Source organism: Salarias fasciatus, chromosome 1 (assembly GCF_902148845.1).
Source record: "Salarias fasciatus chromosome 1, fSalaFa1.1, whole genome shotgun sequence".
Lineage (NCBI taxonomy): Eukaryota > Metazoa > Chordata > Actinopteri > Blenniiformes > Blenniidae > Salarias > Salarias fasciatus.
Genome location: NC_043745.1, coordinates 887,856 through 904,934, shown reverse-complemented (window position 1 = coordinate 904,934; position 17,079 = coordinate 887,856). Strand labels below are relative to the sequence as shown.

General features: G+C 51.7%; 2 protein-coding genes across 9 annotated transcripts in view; both read right to left on the bottom strand.

Moving 5' to 3' along the window:
- Positions 1–3,327, bottom strand: part of LOC115391681 (homeobox-containing protein 1-like) — a 16,072-nt gene extending 12,745 nt beyond the window's left edge. For all 5 annotated transcript variants that reach the window (XR_003931785.1, XM_030096028.1, XM_030095998.1 and 2 more), the window contains exon 1: positions 3,156–3,327. The gene's annotated coding sequence lies outside the window, so the exon portion shown is untranslated. The remainder of the gene's footprint in view (positions 1–3,155) is intronic.
- A 486-nt stretch (positions 3,328–3,813) lies between these two features.
- On the bottom strand, positions 3,814–15,518 carry tdp1 (tyrosyl-DNA phosphodiesterase 1). 4 transcript variants are annotated; one of them, XM_030095962.1, is made up of 16 exons: positions 15,398–15,518; positions 14,495–15,172; positions 14,178–14,221; positions 13,984–14,039; positions 13,818–13,914; positions 13,706–13,740; positions 13,413–13,505; positions 13,165–13,335; positions 13,015–13,093; positions 12,730–12,906; positions 11,960–12,008; positions 10,872–10,938; positions 10,357–10,464; positions 10,171–10,273; positions 9,956–10,070; positions 3,814–4,163 (listed from the first exon to the last, which is right to left on the bottom strand). In XM_030095962.1, the coding sequence occupies exons 2-16, from the start codon at positions 15,012–15,014 to the stop codon at positions 4,090–4,092; spliced, it is 1,788 nt and encodes a 595-aa protein (XP_029951822.1). In that variant the 5' UTR covers positions 15,015–15,172; positions 15,398–15,518; the 3' UTR covers positions 3,814–4,089. The 4 variants fall into 4 exon arrangements, with proteins under 4 accessions (XP_029951822.1, XP_029951830.1, XP_029951847.1 ...); XM_030095970.1 differs by lacking the exons at positions 10,171–10,273; positions 10,872–10,938; XM_030095987.1 differs by lacking the exons at positions 3,814–4,163; positions 10,872–10,938.
- Between the last annotated feature and the right edge of the window lie 1,561 nt (positions 15,519–17,079).

Sequence of the window (17,079 nt, the reverse complement as noted above, 5' to 3'; positions counted from 1 at the left end):
TAAAACTACCAAGTCCAGGAGAATCTGGACTGAGACCAGGACCAGGAGAATCTGGACTGAGACCAGGACCAGGAGAATCTGGACTGAGACCAGGACCAGGAGAATCTGGACTCGAACCCGAATAACGATTCCAACAAAAACTATTTCAGTAATTTGTCCAGACCAGGGTTCAGCAACCTTTATGACCAAAAGAGCCATTTGTGTGACTTTCAGCCAAGTCCAGCAGTTCTGGAGCCATAAAGAACACTGAACCTTAAAAATGAGGCGAATGCAGCTCAGCAGGTTCCATGTATGGCTTTGATGCACAAACAAAAACTGTATCTTATGATGTATTTATGAAGTTAGGGTTCAGAATAGGGAACATTTTGTTAAATTTAAACTATTTTTGTACCTGATTTTAACAGTTTTTCTCCTGTTTTCACATATTTTTTTGTTGACTATTTTGAAATTTTAGCAGTTTTAACCATTTTATCTCCTTTTAAGCATTTTTGCAGGCTTTTTTCCAACCATATTTGTTCTTTTTTTAGAAATTCTAGATATTTCACATTTTTTAAGCCATTCTATCACTTTTTTCCCCCTTTCTTGTGGCTTTAGCTATTTTTCTTAATTTTACGCGCACCTTCATTCAACTCCTTTTTGAACCGAGAGCGACGAATCATTTTGAGCAGTACTGTGGTGTGTAACTATCGTAAAAATAAGTTTATTCTTCATTCACGTTTCATGTTGTGAAAGGCTTCATGGAGCCGCTGCAGAGGGACTGAAGAGCCACATGTGGCTCCAGAGCCGCAGGTTGAACACCCCTGGTCCAGACCAATCACAAACTTGAACTTCCAGCTCCCAGCCAATCACAAAGCAGGACCATGAGCACGTCTGGTACCTCCACCCAACTCCACCCACAGGCATATAAAAGAATGGTATACTCTGTACACATGAAGACTGAACACAGCGATCCATGTTCAGTCCTGGTCTAACATGTCCGACATACGCTGACAGCAGCTCAGCCAATCACGGAGCCGTTTGAACAACTCGCCGGAGATCTGCTTCCATCTCGACTATCAGCTCTCTGCTGTTTCAGGTTCCTGTTAGAAAGCTTTTCTCAGCCACCGTCCAGTTCTGCTCGTTCGGGCTTCTTGTCTTCAGCTGATCAGACGAGGCATCGACCAGCGCACACTTCCTGTTCCAACGCCATGAAAAATATATTCCGGTCTGGGTCAATCAGGCCCACAAAGAGCCGTCCTGATCCAGCCTCTCAGTCTGACCAGAAGGAGGACTTCTGGACCATAGATCGTAAATATAACGGACAGACCTTTCGTGACGTCACCCATAGCGTTCCCAACCGCCGTTCTGAAGACAGCAGCGAGTCCAGCAGGGCGTCTCCACACGGAGCATCTGAAACCGGATGTAATGTGATTGGTCCAGCCCGTCACATGACCGCATCACGTGGACAGAGGAGGCGCTGTGATAGGGCCATTTATGCAAAACTTTAACTCCTAATATAAAATCTACAGATGATTTTTATGAAAACCAGAGTCTGGTGAAGCAGCAGCTTGTAGAAACTAGAGACAGAGACCAGAACCTGTTCTGAAACCGGGCGCTTTATATCTGTATTTTCACTCTGAAAATCGGCATTTTTGAATGGGTTCCAATGAGACCGGGGCTCTTTTTGAAACCAGCATCATCGCCCCCTGCTGGAATCTCTCTGGAATTACATCTTTTTTGCACTTCCGCATTATCCTCATGTTTTAAAGAGCGGAGGCTGGCGCTTGATCTGGACACATTTCTGGACGGTCCGTCTACTGAGCATGTGCAAAAAAACTACGTACTATAGAAGTGGCGCCAGCTCCAACCGACCCGATCCAACCGACCCCATCCGACTGACCCGATCCGACTGACCCGATCCGACTGACCCGATCCGATCCAACCGACCCGATCCAACCGACCCCATCCGACTGACCCGATCCGACTGACCCGATCCGATCCAACCGACCCGATCCAACTGACCCGATCCGATCCAACTGACCCGATCCGATCCAACTGACCCGATCCGATCCAACCGACCCGATCCAACTGACCCGATCCGATCCAACTGACCCGATCCAACCATCCCGATCCAACCGACCCGATCCAACCAACCCAATCCGACTGACCCGATCTGACTGACCCGATCCAACCAACCCAATCTGACTGACCCGATCTGACTGACTCAATCCAACTGACCCGATCCGACTGTCCTAATCCAGCTTCCCCGATACAACCGACCCGACTACCTCCTCCCACTGTAGCGTTTCCATCAGCAGACCGCAGCTGGAGGACCAGGCCACAGAGGACAACAGTACCAGACACCATCGCGGCATCGTCAACAAAATGTTCAGTTTGTGCTGAAAACCCCAGAGAGGACTCTGAGCTCCAGAGGCTTCTACCGTTCTCCTCAGACAACTTTCCTGGAAGAGTCGCAGTCTGGAGGAATAAAACTGGAATCAAGAAATTGAAGAAAAATTCTTCTGCCTCAGAAGTTTAAAACTGCTGGCTCTAGTCGTCTAGTCTTCATCAGGTCCTCTACTCATTACCTGAAATCACACAATAATAAAGATTTGCAAAAAGAAAAAAAATCAATATATGAAATATTCTGGACTTTGATCCCAAGATTTAAAAAAAAAAAAAAAAAAAAAAAGGGGGGGGGGGGGGTGGGATCAAACTCTCACACAGGGCACATTAAGGATGGGGGCCCAGGTCCAACCAGGATCCCGGGAGGACCAGGTCCTATATGGACCAGGATCCCGGGTCCCGGGAGAACCGGGTCCCGTATGGACCGGATCCTGAACGGACCGGGGTCCCAGGAGGACTGGATCCTGAATGGACCGGTGTCCCGGGAGGACCGGGTCCGGTATGGACCGGATCCTGAATGGACCGTGTCCCGGGTCCCAGGAGGACTGGATCCTGAATGGACCGGTGTCCCGGGAGGACCGGGTCCGGTATGGATCGGATCCTGAATGGACCGTGTCCCGGGTCCCAGGAGGACCGGGGTCCCGGGAGGACCGGGTCCTGTATGGAGCGGGTCCCGGCTCCAGCGCTCTCTAACTTAACGGTAGAGCGTCGAGGCGGACTTTCTCCCGGGTCCAGATAGAGGTGTCTCCGGGCCGCCGGGCGGTTCTCACCTGCCTGTCCCGGTCGCGGGCCTCTCCAGACGGCCTCTCCCCTGAATCCCGGCCTCGGGGCGCAGCCTCACTCCGACTCGGACACTTTTCCCAAAATGTCTCCTCTGCTTCTAATTGGCTTCAGTCCTCCGTCAGACACATTCTCCTTTTGTCCGGCAGACGGCCGCCATGTTGACACTGAGCCGCAAAGCACGCCGGGAGTCGTAGTTCCTGCTGTAAAGACGGGCTCCAACCGAGTCCACCTGGCCTCCACGCGCTGCCGCTCTGCTGGCTGCTTCTCACCTGATCACATCGGAACGGAATCAAACTTTAAGCTCCTGGAAAGTGGAGATAATAAACCAAATATGGCTGCTCTGGGCGTCCTCACACTGTGTGTGTGTGTGTGTAAAAAGCTCCCTGAGATCAAGAAAGGCCTATTCAAAACATCAGGATGAACGATGTTAACTGGACAAACAGGAGAGAAGACCCAGAGTCCTGTGGACGGAGGACAGAAAGACCACAACACACACCTGGCGGCGGTGCTACACACACCTGGCGGCGGTGGTGCTACACACTCAGCTATGGTCCCTGACAAAAGCTGACAGGAGTGAAACTGTGAAGCTGCTTGAAGCTGTCGAGCAAATTCCGTTCTGATCAAAGAAAGACGACATCGCCAGGATAGAAAGTGGTTGGTTTATTGATGGGAAACATGTCAATCTACTGTACAATAAAAAAACAGAAAACAAAGTGACTGAAAAATAACAGTATCGCCACAAAACAGTACGTCAAACTACACACTACAAAAACTACACAACTACACAAAACTTCATAAAGCAGAGCAGGCCTTTCCAATGAGAGGGAGGAGTGTGTGTCCAGGAGGGGACCCACACGTCGTGTGTGTGTGTGTGTGTGTGTGTGTGTGTGTGTGTGTGTGTGTGTGTGTGTGTGTGTGTGTTCAGGAGGGGACCCACACGTTGCCGTGTGTGTCGGGGGCCTGGCTGTAGGGAATGTTCCAGATCCAGGGCTGATCTGAAAGTGAGGAAACGGAAGCTTCAGTCAGTCGTCTTCAGTTGAATCAGACAGTCAAATGCTCAAACCTGCCCACTGTCGCTCTGGAAGGCATTTTGATCTATTTCCCTTCAGCCTCACTAAGGCCCAGTCCCATTTCTCTTTCTAGCCCTCCCCCTTGGCCCTCCCCCTATGAAACGGAGTGCTAAGGGGTAGGGCAGAAAGTAAACCCCTCCGAATTGGGACACCCCCTCGACAATCGTGTTCGTCATCAGTAGTCGCCGCTGCTGATGACGTAGCAGATGCGACAGTTGTTTGCCGAAGAAGAATGTCTTTCTTACATTTTAAAACTTCATTAATTGACAAAATACTGACATGTATGAACTTCTTTCGTTGCGGACGCCGCCGTCTTGCTGATCTTGGAAGGCTTTGTGAGAAATCTGTCATCCAGTGGCGGCCAGTGGCGAGGGGCGCTGTTTTGTTCGCCTGGACCGTGACTTGCGGGCGGGGTTAGTTCACTTCCGCATTGGCGGGAGCGCTCGTTTCCCACCCGCGCATTCCAGGCAGGCGGTGTTGAAGAAACCAGTTCATTGAAAATAATCGTCTATCTGTTGTGTTTGGAATGCGCCTGGAATGCGCAGGTGTGGAAACGAGCGCTCCCGTCAATGCGGAAGTGGATTAACCCCGCCCGCCAGTCATGGTCTAGACCAGGTCGGCAACCTTTTTGTCAAGGAGTGCCACTTTAAAATGTTCTCATCAGTGTGTGTGCCATTATCAACTAAAACACAAGTTAACACAAAATACAAAAAGATTTCCAACATACCTGGAAATTTATTCCATTCAGATAAAGCACATAAAATCATATCTTTAAAGGGACTTAAGGCAAGATTTGTGAAAAACGTCACATGCATTTCCACTTTATTCAGTGCTAATGGGTCATGAAGCATTAAAAACCTAAAATAACAGGCCAATCCGCGTATCTGTCTGTTGCCTTATACAGGCTGTGTGCCAAATAATTTGTTGCTGTTCGGGGTCCGAATTTCCCGCGCAGTCGTGGGGATGTGACGTAAATTGACTCTGTATGCCCTCTGCCGACAGCTCTGGAACAAGAAGAACATGGCCGCCGTGGACACGGACTCAAACACTGCTGGGATCAGGGGCGGGCAGTGTTGCCAACTTGGTGACTTTCTCGCTAAATCTGGCGACTTTCCAAAGCCTCTTGGCGACTTTTTTTTTGTCAAAAGTAACTAGCGACAAATTTAGCGGCTTTTTCTGGTGCTCTGGAGACGTGACAGGACGTCTCCGCTGTCCTCAGCAAGCAGCGGTGCTGCGTGAGCCCCTCCCCCGTCCCAAAGCACTCACAGGCCGCCAGTCTCAGCAGCGCCCCCTACTGAGTTGGGGCCGATTGGGTAAACGGCCCAGAGCTGCTCCACGGCGGCGACGGGAGAGCTCCAGCAGCCGCGGCCTGCTTCACGCGCCTCCGTGGTTATGCGGCGGGTCCCCGCGCGCTCCGCGGCCGGCACGGAGCGCGTCTCCGCCCGGGAGCGGAGATCCGGAGCTGCCGCGCCGCGGCTTGCTCCACGGAGGCGCCTGAAGCAGGCGGCGGCTTCCACGGGCCGAGTGGAGCTGCCCCACGGAGGCTGACGGGAGAGCTCCGGATCTCTGCTCCCGGGCGGAGACGCGCTCCGTGCCGGCCGCGGAGCGCGCAGGGACCCGCCGCATAACCACGGAGGCGGAGAGGAGCTCCGCCACGGATTTAAAAATGAATCATTAGATTAATCAATGCATAGAAGAACTATTTCCTAGATTAATCGATTACAAAAGTAATCGTTTAACGCAGCCCTATTATCAGCGTTATCTCGTGAGTAAAAAAAATAAAAACATGACCGAAGCCGGGCAGGCACCCGAATAAATATTGGATATGCGTTTGATTCATGGAGGGAACTTCAGCTGCATTTGGGAGTGAAAATGGATGCTTACAAAAATCACATAATATGCGCTGTGGTCCTGCAGTAATCCGCAACAGGAGCATCCCTGGTGCAGCGCTGTGAAGACGGACATTCTGTAAAATGTTTGTGCGCGCTCCCGTGCCGCCTTGGCTGGTGGCTGCAGTTACCCACAGCGCCTATCGCGGCAGCACTGAGGTAAATTTTGAAAAGTTGCCTTAAGTCCCTTTAAAGATATTTTTCTTTTATTAACTCCAAAAAGTGCTCTCATAAACTTTGTGCTTTGTGCTCTGCATGCTGATGTTTTGAATTAACTGGTGCCTGTGTTAACTTGTGACCAATAGATGACTGAGACTTGTAGTCGATCTTGCAAACGTCGGTTTTTTAAAGTTACAGTGAATGCATAAGTTTAAAGTCTTTTGTAAGTATTATTTTAACAACTGCTGTTATCAGCATGTGTTTACACAGAATTCGCCGTCACTCGTTAACACGGGAACCAGTTAATCCATAACACCAGCCGGGCAACGCTGATATTTCTGCTACGGAGCTCTTTGAACAACTCGCTGTTGCATGATTTACTTCCATCTGGCCTCTCCAGTGTTTTTTCTCTCGGGGTTTTTATTAAAAAAGTGTTTTTCAACCACCGTAATGTTCTTCTGCTTGTTTTTGACTGTCCTGCTTCCCGTTTACTGCGCACGTCGTCACGTCACTACTTACGAGGGCGCGCATACTCGGGCGTCTACATGACACATCCGCTCTGCCCTACAGGCCATTATATGGGTCGCATCCTGTAAACGTGCCCAGTGTTAATGTGCCAAGGGTTGCCGACCCCTGGGCTAGACTGACAAAACAAGCGCCCCTCGCCATCGGACGCCACTGGATCATACCCCTCTGTTTGAAGTGTGCCTCTCTAGAATCTCCTTTTGGAGGGGTGACTGGCCCTCCTTCTTGGCCCTACCCCTCCATCATAATGACAATTGGGACACCCTCCCCCTCCACGTGGACGCGCAAAATGAGGGGGAGGGCCAAGGGGGAGGGCCAAGGGGTGAAATGGGATTCAGCCTAATGGTGCGTTCACACCGGACGCGTTGCAAGCGTCACGGGCGTCACTGATGCCTCAAAGTTGACGCATGTAAAGTGTGGAATTCAACACGTATTCATCTACACACGACGCTTGCAACGCTTGTGATGCGCGGCAGCTCACTGGCGGGAGTGGGAGGAGCTTCTGTGTCCTGTCTTCATGTTGACAATGGCGGATCCCATCGAGACACTGGCTCGGCTTTATTTAATAAAGAAAGCCAGACACCGGCGTCGTCAGGCACCTGTGCGACGTTTTTGGGTTCATCCCATCCTGCAGCGGCGTTCGCAATTTGGCAAATTTCACCATTTGCTCCAGGAGCTGCGTGAGGATGAGGTTCGCTTTCAGCGGTACTCCCGCCTCTCCCGGGTCCGGTATGACGACCTTCTGGCCCGCATCAGTGCGTCACAAGGAGGGACGTCTTCCCCAGAGTGCTCGTCTGTGATTGGATGACGCTCTGCGTTGACGCTTCAAAAGTTCAATTTTCCCAACTTCAGGCGTTGACGCCTGCAACGCGTGACGCGTGTGACGTGCGCCGCCAACGCTCGAAAAGCTCGAAAATCGCCTGACGCGCGATAGGTCCGTTGAAGCTCGTCCACCAGAGACTTTGAATGTAAAAGCAACGAACGTGACGCTTGCAACGCGTCCGGTGTGAACGCACCGTATGTCTCTTACGCCACACTCATCTCAAACACGGAGGTTTCCATGGTATTCCTTGGGTACAGTCAGTTAAAGCCAGTCATGTGTCCTGCTAGCTGGTCCTTCACACAGGAGGAGGAAATGCTCCCCACATCCTGTCAGAGCTGATCAATACTCAACTCAACTTTATTTATACAGCACTTTAAAAACAGCTACAGCAGGCACAAAGTGCTGTACAGAGACACAAATAAATAAGTGCAAGAAAAAAAATACAGTAGGAGCAATGACAACAAAAACAAACAACAAAGAGGAGACATTTAAAGCTATAGTGCGTAACTTCGGTCGCCCTCTAGCGGAATTCTGCGTTCTTACAAGAGTAAAGCCGGCGCTTCGCCCAGTTGCCCCCCCCCCACCAACCTGCCAGGTGATTCACGTTTCCACAGCGCGAATCACCGCTGGTGGTGTCGCTGCTAATGCTACTAACGGCTAACGCTGCCGGTGTTCGACTGTCGGAGAGTTTTTTTTTCCTCCTCTCCGTTGTCCGGGTGCTGCACAATTTATCGCGGGCGGCGCCCGAACTGAAAACGTCTGGCAGAAACCCTGATAGCATGTGGCTTCCTCGGTCTGCCTGAGACTGTGAGCTGAGCCTGTTGCTGTGAGACCCTCCGTCCTCCCCCTCCCTTCTTGTTGTGACGTAAAATGCGTAATTTCCTGCGAGCCAGTGCGGGAATGTCGCCGGTCGACACGTAAAGCAAGAATTATATATATTGAAAAATCTTGCGACATGTTAGAGGAGCCAATCGGCTTAATTTGCATTTTGTCATCTCCACTAGGAGTGGCTTGGCTAAAACGGAGTTTCGTAGACATTTAAAAGTTACGCACTATAGCTTTAAAAAAAACATTAAAAAACCAGGGGCAGAGTTTCAGGCTGAGTTAAAAGCCAGTGAATAAAAATGTGTTTTAAGATCTTTCTTAAGAATGGACAGTGAAGTGGGGGGGGGGGGGGGGGGGGGGGGGGGGGGGCTGTCTGATGGCAGTGGCAGCTCAGTCCACAGCTGGGGGGCCACAACGGAAAAAGCTCTGTCCCCTCTGAGCCTCCGTCTGGACCTCGGCACCTCCAGGAGCAGCTGATCAGCTGATCTGAGGCACCGGGCAGGAGAGTGGAGGTGAAGCAGCTCAGAGAGGTAAGGTGGAGCAAGACCGTTCAGGGATTCAAAAACAAAAGAATTTTAAAATGGACCCTAAAGGTCAAAGGTCGCCAGTGGAGGGAGGCCAGGATGGACTGATGTGTCCCTCTTACGTCCTCCAGTCAGCAGCCGCGCTGCAGCATTTTGGACCAACTGGAGACGAGCGAGGGACGACTGGCTGACTCCAACATGAAGTGCATTGCAGTAATCCAGCCGAGATGTAATAGAGTACTGGATTACTGTCTCAAAGAGCTCACGTGCAAGAATAGATTTCACTCTGGCCAACTTCCTGAGGTGGAAGAATCTGGACTGAACCACTGCGCTGATCTGTGAATCTAGTTTAAAACCACTGTCCATTTTAAAACCCAGATTTAAACCAGTCTCCTTCACGTGTGGAGTCCAGGGTCCAGGTCAGCAGGCGGAGGCTCACAGGAGTCACTGGGACCAAACAGAAACACCTGTTGTTTTCTCATTAAACTTCAGAGAGTTCAGGGCCGTCCGGGCTTTAATGTCCTCAAGGCACCGTAGTAGAGGCGTTAATGAGAAGGCTTGCATCGTCTACAGTGAAAAGAGATGCCATGCCTTCTCAGGATGGACCCCAGTGGTAATAAATAGACAGAGAAAAGCAGTGGCCCAAAGACTGAGCCCTGTGGAACCCCATAAGACGGAGGAGTGGAGGAGGATTCAAACACACACAGCTCTGTCCATCAGGTAGGACCCGAACCACTGCAGTACAGGACCACTGACACCAACCAGGCGCTGCAGTCATCAGCTCTGAGTGACCGTCACACCTCGGTATCAGGGACAGCAGCCGTGGTTCTCCTTGGAATCCATCGGTGGACTCACACAAAACCACTTCTACTGCCTGGCGTTTGTCCCAATGAAAGTGCTTCCTCATGCGAAATCAAAGTCAAGTCAACAGAAACCTGGACGATACACACACCGAGAGTACAGAGGGTGTACCTTTAGGAGAGTAGCAGGTCGGGGGGAGGTCAAAGGGCACCGGAAATCCAGATGAGGATGAGGAGGAGGACGACACAGGGAAGGGATCCGTGTCTACAGGGAAGCTCTTCATGTTCTATCAGGAGACCGGCAGCAGCAGTGAGTGTCCAGCAGCAGCTGAGACTTAGTGTTCACACTGAGTGTGTGTGTGTGTGTGTGTGTGTGTTTAGCCCTACAAAGACAGAGGGGACAAACAGGACGCCCAGCTCGAAGGACCGGACCATCAGTTGAGTCTGGTTCTTCTCCAGAGCGCCCCATGCTGCCTTGGACAGATTAGCACTGGAACACACAGCAGGACATTGTCACACGCTGCACACACACACACACACACACACACACTTTGAGTTTCAAAGAGAACACACCTGGTGACCAGGAACCAGGCCAGCTGAGAGAAATCTGGAGACGCCCGCATGTACGTCTTGATATGCGGCATAGCCTGACTCCTCCCAGTGCTACTGGCCTTCCAGCGGCTGAACACACACACACACACACACACACACACACACACACACACACACACACACACACACACACACACACACACACACACACACACACACACACACACACACACACACACACACACACACACACACACACACACACACACACACACACACACACACACACGGTGTCAAAGCGAATGCAGCATGGCCGTGCAGAGCAGGTGAGATGTGTTTCACAGCCAGGAGTGCGGGGCGATGCCAGTGTGAGCCGTCGGTGAACATCCTTTACAGGAAGCAGGTTTTTACTGTGAACTGGGAATTCTAAGCTCACGGTGCAGATGAAACCACCTGCACATTAACGTTCAGTCACAGGTAGGGGTGTTGGCGGCTGCAGGGACCTGCTGAGGTCTGTGGTGTTCATGTGAACTCACTGGAAGTACTGGTGCAGCCAGAGCTGTTTCTGGGCCGTCTGGATGCTGTAGGGGAGAGAGCCTCCGGCTGCAGGGACAACACAGCCACACAGGTCAGCCGGCATGCACGTCACGTGGGGAATCATCTTTGTGTGTGTCTGCACTTTGACCCCTGTGTGCGGACTTAGATTCATATGGGTTCAACTTAATTTGTGTGTAAATACAGTGTGTGCAAAACTAAATCTGTGCTTGTGTACTTGAATTTTGTGCGTGTGTGTGTCTGCTCAGTCCTGTGAATGTCTCCGTTTTCACCTCTACAGGCAGACGACCACGGCTGGACATCTACAGCCCGTCATCTCCAGCCAGGCGTCCGCGTCTTGACATCTACACCCATGCAACTACAGCCTGACGTCTACAGCCGTCTATAGCCGGGCAACTACAGCTGGAGTGTTGGGCCGACGGCTGCAGCCGAGCGTCTGCAGCTGGGCGTCTACAGTCAGGCACCTGCAACTGGGCAACTGAAGCCAGACATCTATGGTCTGACTTCTACAGTCGGCCAACTACTTTCAGACGTCCACGACCTGACGTCTATAATCGGACGTCTACAGACTGGCAACCACAGTCGGGAGTCTACAGCCTGACATCTACACATGGATGTCCACAGCCTGACGTCTACAGTCAGGCATTTACAGCCTGACATCTACAGCTGGGCAACTGTAGCCAGCATCTACAGCCAGCATCTGCGGCCTGAAATCTACAGTCGGGCAAGTTCAGCTGGGGTCTACGGCATGACATCTACAGCTGGGCATCTCCAGTTGCGCAACTTCAGCCAGACATCCCCGACTTGACATCTAAATTGGGGCAACCACAGCTGAGGTCTACGGCCTGATGTCTGCAGCCGAGCGTCTACGGAATGAATCTATAGTCGTTGGTCTACGGCCTGACGTCTACAGTTGGGCGTCCGTGGCCTGAGGTACAGGTAGATGGAGACGTCTGGGGGTCTGGATCTGTGTGCCATCAAATGTGTTTGTAACTTGGGTTTTCTTTGCCCTGAGCTCAGACTGAAGGGTCTTCTTCCTGTGTAGCTTTATGGTGAAGACATTACTGACCTGGGTAACCTTCTAAACTTGTCCTCACATCTTCCACTGATGGATACAGCTGGAAAACAAAAGCTTCATTAGTCCCGTTACTGAAACCATAAGTACGTACACACACACACACACACACACAGTCTCGTATTTCTATCCTTGTGGGGACCTTCCATTGACTCCCATTCATGTCTAGCCCCTAACCCTGACCCTTACCCTAACCCTAACCCACACCACAACAAAGCCTAACCCTAAAGAAATGTTTTTGCACTTTTACTTTTTTCAGTAACAACAACATGGTCAAGAAAACACTGTTTCTCCTACTTAGGACCGGAAAAAGGTCCCCACAAGGCACGTCGTTCCACGTTTTGCTATCCTTGTGGGGACATTTGGCCCCGACAAGGATAGAAATACGAGAACACACACACGCACACACACACACACACACACACACACACACACACACACACACACACACACACACACAGATCAGAAAAAGCAGTAGACAGTAGTCACATTTCAGACTGATCATTATCCATTGTACACATTTAACTATGTGGCTGCTGACAGGATATGAAGAAAAAACAGCAAGAACTGAAGCAGGTACTGACTATATTTCCTGTGTTTGCAGATGAAACACCTAAAAAACTCTCACTGACTGGGAGAAACTCTGGACCTGGCTCGTTTGTCAGGAAGCTCTCAGCTTCATCGTGTCCTCCGCAACTGCCAACCCTGAAGTCCGACCAAGCATCCAACCAATTCCATCCAGCTTTTAGGATTAGAACACCTACCAGATGCATGGGGGGGTTAGAGCGAGGAGAAGACCTTCCCAGAGTGCTCAGGGTACGCTGAAACTCCCCCTCTAGCCATTTGCTCTTATCCAGGCCCATGGAGCCAATGCTGGAAAACTGGCCAATCACAGGCCACTCCTCGTCCCCGGGAACAGGGTCAGTGTGCTGGGACAGCAGCTGCAAACAGCAGAACCGGGAAAAGGTGGACAGGCGGGTGAAGACCCTCTTCCTCAGCTGGATGCTTCCTGTAGTGAGAGCAGAGCCACCGCAGCGTGTCCGCCTCACCTTCCGCAGCCTCAGGTGGCCCCAGCGCTCCATGTCGGCCCCCACGTACCTCCCAGGGGTGGACGCCACTAAAAACACCCTGAAAACAGAGGGCGGTGAAAGACGTGGCGCTGCAGGAGGGCAGGAACCCGCCCGGCTCCGTGGCTTTACCTGGCCTCAGACAGGTCGTGGTCTGAGACCCTCTGGATCCAGGCCTGCAGGTCTGGCGCTCGGTACGAGGACAGGTACTCCAGCAGGTCCCTCTTAAAGAAGGTGGGCGACTCGCCTGCAGAGGCACTGCATCCCTCCGGTAACCGTGGAAACAGCGGGCTCATCCACATCCTGTAGAGAGCACGGCAGGCCTGAAGACCCCCCCCGCCCCTGCAGTCACAGACCCTCCAGGGGGGCTGCAGACCTACCCCTGAGTCTTCTGGTACCAGTCTGCTCGGATCAGGTTAGAAGTGAGGATGATGACTCTGAAGCCTTCCTCGTACCACAGCAGCATCATCTTCCTGACGACACACAGCAGAGGAAGCCGTTCACAGTCAGCTCCTCTCCTCTTCCTGCTCCCGAGGTTGAAACAGTTTCCCGGGTTGGAGTCCACGGTGTCCATGAAGCCATGGCGCGCACGCACACACACACACACACACACACACACACACACACACACACACACACACACACACACGAACGAGGAAACTGACAGTCTTACGTGTGGTGAGTTCCGAACGCGATGTCCAGCGGCGCCTGTGGGAACCGAGATGAAGTGGTTAAGCGGCAGCAGAGGGGAGGCGGCTCTGCTCCCTCCAGGCGAGGCGCCTTACCTGGCAGAGGCGAACATGTGGGAAAGGCTGAGCCTGCTGGACCAGACGGGCTTTGGCCTCCCTCTTGTCTCCATGGACGATCAGGACGGGACGATCTCTGAAAGTCCAGAGAACAACGGCTCATTGTCGTCCGGCGGCTTCACTCAGACCTGAAGGGACCACTCACCTGAACTCTGGAGGGTACTGCTCAACCATCCAGGAAATGTCAAAGCAGTAGTTGAACTGTGAAGGGAAACCATCAAGAGTGGATGTCAGACAGACACAGCTGATGATCAGCTGATCGGCTGAGGCTCAGCAGGGCTCACAGCACATTTTGCCCTCCTGGGGGCAGAAACAGCAGACGGAAAGCCTCTCAGTCACCTGGACAGATTCTTTCAGGGTCCCGAAAAATGGAGACAGGATGTCTGCAAAAGAGAAGCAGTGATTCAACTCGACTTTATTCATCAGAACACAAACAACACGGTCATCTTTAACAGAGAAACACCCAGCAAGCAAAGACCAGGGACACTCTAAACCTGTGATGGGCCCCTGGACCCTGTGGTGGCTCTTGGAGCCCGTCAGACTCTCTGCAGCTTTGGGCTCCAATGCCTCTCTAGAGTCTTGCTGCTGCTGCCTGTGTGGACCAGTCTCTCAGCTCTGAGGTGAGCTCAGCAGGGAACGTGGCGTTGCAGACGTACCTCTGATGTGCAGCGCTCCGCGGTTGTAGCGGCGCTCCAGCCCGGTCACCTTGTTCAGGTAGAAGCGGTAGGTGTGGTTCAGACTGGGGAGGCGCGACTCGAAGAAGTCCTGGGGCTCGTCCAGGTAGTAGAGCCGGCCGTGGGGACTGGGGGGCCGCTCCTTCTCTGCCTTCGCCGTCTTTGCTTTGGGGCCAGCAGGAGCCGTGTTTGGGGGGTTCCTGACACTCTTCACCCCCCCGTCATCATCCTCGCTGTCTGACAGCGTCCAGCCCGCGCTGTCTTCAGCGTCCTTCCTTCTCTTCCCCCCTGGACGACCTCTCGTCTCATTCCTTGCCTGCTGGGACTCCGGTTCTGGTTTCACCGGGGCCGGAGCCGGAGCCGGAGCCGGAGCCGGAGCCGGGGCCACCGGAGGCGGACCAGGGGAGTCCTCACTCTTTATCCCAGAAGGAGGAAGATGATCGTCTCCATCATCATCACTGCTGGAGATGGTCCACCTGCCATGTTGGCTGTCCTGAGACATGCCTGAGCAGGAGGAGGTGAGCAGGAGTGATGAAGACTGTGGAGTCAGGTCAGTGAGGAAGAGTGATGAAGACTGTGGAGTCAGGTCAGTGAGGAAGAGTGATGAAGACTGTGGAGTCAGGTCAGTGAGGAAGAGTGATGAAGACTGTGGAGTCAGGCCTGTGAAGGGCAGCAGCAGAGAGACACCATGACACATCCTCCACACCACCAGCTTCTTCTCTTTCTCTTCTACATTCTAGTCAACACACACACACACACACACACACACACACACACACACACACACACACACACACACACACACACACACACACACACACAGCAGTGCAGATGAACTCTTCATCACTGAGTTTCGAGGTGTGTGAGACGTTCAACGTGCTTTACCTAGTTAGAGCAGGATCGCTGCGGAACAAATACACACACACACAGACACACACATACACGCTACTGTATCCATTCAAAACAACTTCACAACCGCGCGCACACAAACACACAAGCACACGGGGGCAACCAGCAGCACCGTCCGGCCGTAAACTGTGTCCGTGTGGAAGGTTCCGTCTGCAGGCGTTTCCTGCCGTGCAGACATCACTGCCCCCTGCTGGCCACCGCCAGTAACGGTCAGTGAAGCGACAGAAGCCACGTGCTGATGATCAGCAGGAAGCAGTCAGGACTCAAATGATCAGGTTCAGTCCAACCTGCAGAAATCTTACAGAGGAGGAGGAGGAGGAAGGCAACCACACAGGGTAGAATAGAATAGAAAAGAAAATAATTTATACTGCAAGCAGCTTTGGTCAGGACCATAGGCTAGACGGTAGACCCAGTGATGGTCTTCAGATATGAATAAAATTTCCGTTTTCACCTGTATTTCTTTTTTTTTTTTTTTATAAATTTTTTACGTAGTTTTGGGCTTTTATTTTGAAATCCAGTGCACTCTAACCACTAAATATTCATTTGAAAAGGTTTTAAAGGCAATTTTAATAAACAAGGACTTTTATTTTGAAGATGCTTCAGGCTTTCGTTTTGACAAACAAGCAACCCCTGGTTTTACTAACCATGCAAGTCAGTTTTCAAAGTTTTAACTTTAGTTTTGATCTTCAGAGACTTTTATTTTGAGAGAGTTTTGCCCTTTGATTCTGAAAACCAGGACATCCAACTGAAGTGGTCAAAGTTTGATTCTAAAGGTTTTAACCATCATGTTCAATGAAAAGAGATCTTTTTTGTTGGAAGGATTTCCAGATGAACTGGTCAAAGCTTGATTGACAGCTGCTCGCAGGTGAATGATCGGCAATGTCAGCACTGTATGAGGATCATTATGAGCATCAGGAGAATCAAAAACAAACACATGGTCTGTTCCTACAAGATGTGACTGTGAATCACACAGCAATGAACAGAGAATGTCTTCTAGTTGTCTGTCTCTATGCGTTTGCCCTGAGACGGACTGGAGAGCTGTCCAGGTGGACCCCACCCTCACCCAGAGCTGGGATTGGCTCCAGCCTCCGCCACCCTGAGAGGGAACAAACAGCTGGAAATGGACAGATGGAGTGGAGGAGTTCACCCAGGTCTACTCTGGAACTCGTTCTGTTTACTGTTTTCATGAAGACTTTTAGAGTAACTTGGAACAATTCATTGAATATTGATGCAAAGAATGTCCAGGCCTCTTACTGACGAGACTATTTAACTCTAGAAGACTGTCTGAGACTTCATGGTCCAGAATCTTCTTTAATTAAGGTTTCTAGAAGGTCAGACTGCACATGACCATTTCCAAAAAATCTCTTCTTTCGAAGAATTTGGATGACTTCTACTGAAGACACTGACGTGTCCTCAGAGGACTGACCAGACCACAAGATGTTGCCAGACCCGGTTCTGGAGGGACCAGAGCAGCACTCCTGCAGCAGCGAGTTCTCCACTGTTCCCGCTGTGGCTGCAGCCTGCGAGAGGAACCGGGCCGCCGGGCAGAGCCCGGGACCCGGGAACAGCGGCGGTTCGTGTCCGGGCGCTGAGCGGCGCTGTTTCCGGTGCGGGCCGGGCGGACCGGAAGTCCGGCCGCGGCTCAATGCTGGCGGCTT